Source organism: Pinus tabuliformis, chromosome 1_2, assembly GCF_031772625.1.
Source record: "Pinus tabuliformis cultivar Carrire ecotype Pingquan chromosome 1_2, CPIR1, whole genome shotgun sequence".
Taxonomy (NCBI): domain Eukaryota; kingdom Viridiplantae; phylum Streptophyta; class Pinopsida; order Pinales; family Pinaceae; genus Pinus; species Pinus tabuliformis.
The window spans coordinates 96,765,282-96,773,542 of record NC_142298.1 but is presented as its reverse complement, the minus strand read 5'-3'; the positions used below and the strand labels follow the sequence as shown (position 1 = coordinate 96,773,542).

The 8,261-nt window shown below is 30.1% G+C and overlaps 1 protein-coding gene across 1 annotated transcript; it reads right to left on the bottom strand.

The window, feature by feature from the left end:
• Positions 1-5,428: 5,428 nt before the first annotated feature.
• On the bottom strand, positions 5,429-6,615 carry LOC149204653 (glutathione transferase GST 23-like). The gene is made up of 2 exons (XM_089393341.1): positions 6,247-6,615; positions 5,429-6,045 (listed from the first exon to the last, which is right to left on the bottom strand). Exons 1-2 carry the CDS (start codon positions 6,577-6,579, stop codon positions 5,668-5,670), a joined length of 711 nt encoding a protein of 236 aa, XP_089249467.1. The 5' UTR covers positions 6,580-6,615; the 3' UTR covers positions 5,429-5,667.
• Between the last annotated feature and the right edge of the window lie 1,646 nt (positions 6,616-8,261).

Below are 8,261 nucleotides of genomic sequence, written 5' to 3'. Positions count from 1 at the left end.
AAAATTTTGACGAGGGGCGATTGAAGGTGGAAATGGTACATACTAGCCAAAATCTTACAAACATGTTAATGAAGGAAGTAAGCAAGGAAAAATCATTTTTTTGCTTATTTTCAATTGGTATTCAAGGATTCTGATGGAGATGCGAAATTAATCAAATCAAAAGTTGAAGAATGTACCACTAGGTATAATAGTAGTGGAGCTACAATGGAGTTGTTATAATTAGTGTTCAAGAGGGAGACTGTTGATTGTGAAACATGCTTATCTTCCTGATTTAGAGGTCTCATTTTTAGTCATGTTTGGACTCGAATGCCTAATAGAAGTTATAGAGGAACTTCCCAACTACTATTATGACCAAGTGGGTCCAAGGGGATGTGAAAACTACTTGGATCCCCCTTTGTAGGCGTTGTGGAGAAGAACCGATGAAGAGATTTTTTTGGAAAAATCTGCTTGTATAATATTGTAATTTCATAGTCAAGTTGGATTATTCATCATTAGGTCTTAGATATGATGATGGATGTTATGTTATATTTTTTATTTTCCCTAGAATGAAAGCATTTCTTATTTATGAAATTGTATTGTATTTTGTGTATTATTAATATATCATTGTAATTGATAGAGAGGATACTATGAGAGAGAGAGAAAATGAGGTTGAAACAAATGTGTTTTAGGTTGTAATACATTTATTTTTCTTATTGGAATAAAAGGAAGGAATATTTATTTATTTATCAATTTAGACCAAGGAAAGTGAACCATGTATGTTAGTGTCTCCTTTTTATTTTTTCATTTTATATTTTATTTCCATATTCATTTTGATTTTCTTAATCTATGATTTTATATCCATGAGGGATTTTAACTAGTGAACTATCATAGGCATTTCCTTAATAGTGCACCCATTCAACATCAATCCAAATCCCCAGGACATATTTTGGGTAAGTTAAAAACACTCATAAGGTTATGTTCTAATCCTTCGACCAAATATGCATCTAAGATGTTTTTCTTTTCACCTTTTTTAGTAAACAAACTGACTGTAACCTTGCCAACAACCTTAGCAATATTGAATTCACTAAATTAGTCTTTAGCCTTAACAAAGTTATATAGACTTGTAAATATATTTCTAATTCATGTCATATGGTTACTACGACCACTACTAGCAACCAAATTCATTTGTTACTCTTTCGGGAAACATCACAACTAATAAGCATAGACTCAAAATTACTTTCAAATGTCAAATTGGTTTTTTTATTTTATTTTATTTACATATACAATATTCTTTCCACGTTCATTGTCATAATTCCATTACTTGTTACAATAATATAACAATCAACTTTCGATTTTTCATACTGTCTTCTCCATTCATGGCATTTGTAACTCTCGCTTAATATTTAAGAGTTATGCTATGGTGAATATCAATGATCTAATCTTGAATATCGATCTCTTTGTAATTAAAATTTATTATATCTTGTCCTACCTATGTTATTCCTTCCTCTTCCTTCACTAATATATGGTCATGATTTGGAGGTATTCTCCAAGAAATCATCATCCTTGTTCATCCTTATCTCATGGGATAAGAAGTATGCCATTAAGTCATCTATGAAAAGTTTCATTAGATCGTTTGTTAGATATTTGATTTTTCAATGGGAACCACATCAACATAGAAGTTGGCTAGTATTTTGCAACCTTTCTCAACAAACTTTTTTTCTATTATATCATCATTGATTGTTCTTAACTAGTATACTACATTCGTCACTTGAATCATAAATTATTTAATAGAATTAAAATCCTTCATCTTTATATTCTCAATACTTCTTCTAGGAGTTTGCAACTATGTTAGTTTTACTTTGTTTATGCCTTGATAAGAAATATCTAAAGTATCCCATGCTTTCTTGTCGTAATTCGCTATTGCAATTTATGGAAACAAATGACTCTTCAATCCTTATTGAATAATCCATAGTTCCTTTCAATATTTCTTTTTGTTCTCATTTTTATATGAATTTAAAGCATTTTCCATAGTTTCATGTCTTCTTTATCTAGTTGTATGAAATAATATACAACTAGATCCTAATAATTATGATAAGTAGGAAAATTTTCATCTTCATTGGCCAAATTTCATTAGTTTTACCCATCAAAATTTCTCCCCAAGTTTGTTCTAAACTATTACTAAATGGCATTTGCTAAGTTGTATATTTCTTTAATGTACAATGATTAAAGAGCTAAGAAATTTTACTACTATAACTTGAAGTTTCCTATGCATAAGGGTTTGTCTTGAGTTATATCTCTTTAATATACAAACAAGCTACAATAGTACTAGTCTACCCTATATCTTAAGGCTCCAACTAAGAAGGATCAATTGTAACCTTAACCATACTATCCAATTACACTACTATGTGAGAGTATCTTTCTAGGTGTTGTCCTTTGTGCTACTACAATAGTCAATAAGTTGAGTAGCTAATATAGGGATGGTTTCAAGATACCTACATGATTTCGCATATACCTGATGGTACCTGGAAGTGATATTTCATGTAAAATTTTGTTTAGTGCGGTACTAATACAAGGGGTATATATGGGTTACAACGATTTCCAACTGAGTGAAATAACTTATTCCAAAACATGTGAAACCATGTGTAGCTTTTGGGAGTACTATTTACCAACTATACTTCTACCTGCTTAATGATAGATCACTATGATCTTTTTATGGATGTCAAAACATGTCCCTAGCCTAGAAAAATTCTAGAAATTGTAAAGGAATATTTTTTTCATTAAGTCATGCAATGCAGAAAAACTCCCTTCATGTGAAAAAGAAATGCATAAGTGAAGCATTTAAATAATTTCTACTCGCATAAATGGGTGCAACATAATCACCTTTTGATCTTCATTGGGTTTTGAAACCTCTTTGATACGCATATTTACTCTCCAACATCTCAGTTTAAAATTGTCTTACACACACACACACACACATATATATTTCTTCTTTATAAATTCTCCAAGAAGATCCAGAGAAGATATTTTTAAAGACGATGGGTAAGCTATTTGGGAGGTTTCTACAATAGAAGAATATATATATATATATATATATATATATATATATATATATAAGAAATTCTCCAAGAATATATTTCTAGAGTCTGTGGACAAGTAAGCTATTTGGGAGGTTTCTAAAATAGAAGAATTTAGATTTAATGTCAATCTAACAAAGGAAATTCTAGATCTTTCTACAACTAGTAGATGTAATTACAAAATTTAACAAGACTTTATAGTAAAATATTATAAGTAAAATAGTGATGTAAAAGAGTTTTTGCCAGAAATTCAAGAAGCAACAATGGAGTTGCAAAAGAAAGATGTTGCAATAGTGATAGATGTTGCATTAGTAAGTATTTTTGTAGTAAAAGGTAGCATTGTAGAAGAGAGTGGTGACAAAAATGAAGTTGTAAGGAGATGGTGTTTCTAGATGGATGAGGGTAAAAAATAGAAATGTAAATGCTCTATTCCAATGATGCTTTAGTGAAGTTGTAAGGAGATGGTGTTTCTAGATGGATGAGGGTAAAAAATAGAAATGTAAATGCTCTATTCCAATGATGCTTTGTGTGGTGACTTTATTGCAAGTGAACTCAAATGAAAAATAAAGACGCAAGTGAAACATACAACGAAAATATATATTATACCATTAAGGTAAAATTATATAGAAGTGGAGATGAAGTAGGATGACGGTGATTATGGGAGATGAGCTACTATGTAAAACAAACATATAATAAGGAAATAATTTAGCAACAAATTTTGATGAAGTTTATCGAGACAATGGTGATGCAAAACAAAAATGACCGAGAGATAGTACACACCAAGTCGAGGGAATACATTGAAGGATTTATTACACTTAAGTTGAAGTGTAAATACTCTACCCCTCTCTACTCCTCTTAGAAGGAAACACATGTTTTTAACAATTAAACATGCTCAAATTATATAACAAAAATTTGATACCTTAATTAACTTGTTTATTTAACAAATAACATAAATTTCTTATTCCAATCAATTTTATCAAATATTTTCTTATTATGCTATTTTCTAAATTTCCAATTAAATTACAATCTTTAATAATTAACCATAAAAATATTGTAATTAAGTTTATTTATAATTTTTTTTTATAAGGATGAAGGATTGTGAATTGTGAACTTGTTGCATAGCTAAACAAATCATATTAACCATTGCAATTTTGTTTAGATGAACATAAAAGAGAACAAATTAAAAGATATTTTAATTTCTAATTTTAAATTATGAATGGCAAAGATTTGATAATGTGAGAGTATTCTTCATCTAATATATGATCCAATAGATAGTATAGAAGGTATCTGAATGGTTTTTTAGTTTCTTTAGCCTCCTCATATAGTTAATCTATTAAAAAATTATTAATAAAACTGACATTATAATTTATTAAAAAATTACTTACATTTTAGCTTCGTTTCATTCGGAGTAGCTATTTACTGCACAATGATTAGATTATAACATTTAGTTTATTAAATTTCTTGTTATGATTAATAAATCGTTAAACTCAATCTGAGAAGTTTTTTAAAAAGATGAGGGTTATGTTTAAGATGTTTTAGAAGGTTCCATTATGAAATAAGGTCATTTTTGGGTTTGGTATTTTATATGTTTAACTTATTTTAATCCTTATTTATGAAATATTTTTTAAACATTTTCCATATATATTTTTTTAATATAATTTCATGATAGGATATATTTTTTTTTGGTAATTAATACAATGTATTCATAATTATAGAAAAAAATTTAATACTTTTTATAAATCATTTCAGTGTATTTGTTATATTTAAAATTTTATCTTTTTCAATCATATAAAATTTTGGTATTTTGCCAATTTTAATAACTTACAATTTAACCATGAAAAATAAAAAACATTATATTCAATATACAGTGGAGATTAAAAATAAGATTTATGTTTTATATTATACTTAAATATTAATAATATTTAATTAATAATATTAGTGAAATTAAGGCTTTTAATATAAATATATTAATATTAATAAATAATATTAAATTACGAAAATTGCCTATTTATAAAAATTGATTGGGATGATGAAAAAAAATGTTTTCACCATATTTACTAATATGGTTATATTAATATAAAATTAAATATTATGACAACTAGATTACATAAACTTCCATTCACATGAAATATTGTACTAGTATGAAATTGAATATTATGGAAGCTAGATTACATAAACATCCATTCACATGAAATATGGCCACAAAGTTCAAGCCGACTACATCGATAGAACAAAAAATGGTAGTGATAGAACACAAAATGGTAGATAATAGTAAGACTCAGCCCGTTTTTGGCGATAAGGGTTATTTTTATCATTATATTGATAAGGATTTAATAAAAATTCGAATTAAGAGTGTTTCGCAGTGCCTTAACTTTCCTGAAATAATATTCTAAAAATTATATGTTGTTTTTCAAAAGATAAAAAAGTTTATTATATTTAGCAACTATAAGATGTCTATATATTTAGCAATTACAAGATTCGGGATCAACACCCGTCCAAATATGCCTTTATTCGTCCTAACTTTCTCAAGCTGACATGGCTTTACCTAATTGCCAGTTAAAATTTGCTACAATATGGCGGCCCATATCATTCATCTCGCAGATTAGGGTTTTCCTTAATTGCCCGGAATTGTTGATATAACTTTGGCTCTCCGGGCGGATAAATATTCCACTACGTCGGCCGGATCGGGCAAAATCTGTTTCAGTTCATCGGTCTCAGCAAATCGGCCCATCCATGCGCTTAACAGCGGCAGTTTCTCTGGATGTACTAAAACTATATTAGTCACCTTTTCGATGCTTTTTATGTGTATCAAATGGCCGCCGAGTGTGATGTCAACCGAGCCAATCTCATCTCCTCCAAAATACGCTTTTCCCGAGCAACTGCTAGTTCGCAGAGCGTCCTCCAACAAAGAAAAGTTTGCCAACGATTCTTCCACCGCTTTTAGCTGCTCCTCACCCTGCCCCTCTAAAACTCCCAGAACACTTGGAATCAACTGCAATAACCTACAACTCGTATTAGAAACAGAGTAAGAAATCTTAATTAAAACTTTCGAAACCTTAAAATGCAAGGGATCGGTGCGACCACCTATAATAATAAGAAAAATTAATGGAAACTTTCGAAGACCAAATACCACATAACGAAAAGATCGATGCGATCTGGCTGGCTGTAGGTGATTATAAATGGATTAATTTACCTTATCGCCTACAAAAGCAGCCCAGAAGCGCGCAAGGGCTCGGTCATATGGGTTTTTAGGCATAAGATTCGGCGCCTTTGTCTCCCATGCCTCCCCTATGTATTGCACAATAACAATCGACTCGCTAAGAGTCTTTCCATTGTGGAAGAACACCGGAACCTTCTTGTGAATAGGGTTCGATCGCAGTAGCAACTGGCTTTTATTTTCACTGTCCTCTTGGATGAACTCGTAATCAATCCCTTTAAGAGCAAGTGCTAAGCGAACCCGCGTCACGTAATGACTGCGCCTCCAACCCAACAGCTTCACTTGGCTCTCTTCTCTGCAAGCCTCCATCGTTTCATTTATTGAGTTTTCTCCGAGTTATGTGAATCTCCCTCAGCTATTTATGTCGTGATATACCCATCCCTCGGCGTGCGTAAATAGGCATCACAATGTCCAGACTCGTGGCCATACACGAAAGCTCTCTGCAGGTCAGAATGTGTTTGGCCCATCTGGGCCCGTCGATATGTCATTCGTGACGAACGGGCATGATATGCCATCATACGTGACGAACGGGATGAAATATACGAGAAATTCAAGTGGTGCGTATTAGACAAATCAAATCGCGCCTTATGTCATTAAGGATCGAGCTTTCTTTCGTCCTCATCGAACCCTACCTACGCCCTACCTACGCCTTAATGTTAACGCTATCCCTTACTTTGTTGTCAAGGGGTATCAGGGTAGAAATTTCAAATCCGAAACCCAATTTCTTTAAAAGAAAAAGAAAGAAGAAGGGTACATTTTAATAATAAAAAGATAAAAATTAGTTTATTAGGTTTAATTTAAACTTTTATTAATAAATTATTATATTAAATTTAGGGAGAAATTGTTTAGTATTAAATAATTAGAAGTAAAAAAAACTAAAATATGATAAGGATGTGATCAACATATTTGTATTGTTTAAGTACTGTAAAAACCAAAATAAACATTTTTCAAATAAGAACAAATTCTTATTAGTTTTATAGTTAATTTGAGTATCAATCAATTCCAAAAATGCTACGGGATGAAATAGTTTCTACCTTTGTAATACTAAGAGTGTTTAAGATAAAAAACACTTGCTCTTAAATTTTCCAATATTCATATTAGATCTAAATTTCAAACTATTAATCACACTACTAACCTTCTTGAATTTTAACTTAACAAAACTAACATGATAATAGAGCCATTATTTTAATGATTTTGGAACATGAAGAGAAAATTCAAAAATATATTTTACCTTGAAAGCTAGATAAAAGATATTTAATGTTAGTAAACATATTCAATGACTTTATATTTATATAATAATATTTAAAAAAAAAATTACAATATTATATCTTAGTGAAATATAAATAAAATCATATATTAAAAAAGACATTAAGATTTCTAAAACATATGTTGTCCTCTTTTTCTTCTTTTAATTTAATTTTTTTTGAAGTGTTAAAAAATATTAAACCAATGCTTTCTATTTTATATGATGAACAAAATTTACAAAAATGATACCGAAGTTGTAAGGAGGGCTTCTCACGAATGAAAAAAAGCCTTTCTTTGCACTAAAAAACACAAAGTATTCGAAGTCCGCATGGAGAAACATAACTACCTAATAGAACCTAAATGATGGACATTTTCATAAATATAAAACTAAATAGAAAATAAATGAAGATGAAAATGGTTATTTATAAATACTAATATTTATATTATTATTATTAAATTATTATTCAATTTTAAGGTCACGGTCATATTGGTGTATGAGAGTCTCTTGTTTGTGGGACAAGGGATGCATTTCCACGTAGTGATTTGATTGCTAAGTCTACGAAGGCATACATACTCTACCCCCTCTAGTTTTGAACCTGTGACCTCTTAAGAGGAAACACATTCTCTTAACCATTAGGATTAATAGTTATTAGTGTGGTTGTGTTAATTTGATGACTTATGCGTGTGGGGTGGATCATTAATTATAGTTGATTGTGATTCACATTGTTTATATGGCTAAAAATGGT

What these genes read in the sequence shown, in the direction of transcription:
- LOC149204653 (XM_089393341.1), bottom strand. Translation starts at nt 6,579, where the DNA reads ATGGAGGCTTGCAGAGAAGAGAGCCAAGTGAAGCTGTTGGGTTGGAGG. An exon ending in CTGCTTTTGTAGGCGATAAG is followed by an intron (nt 6,046 to 6,246) that starts GTAAATTAATCC and finishes AGGTTATTGCAG; the next exon opens with TTGATTCCAAGTGTTCTGGG.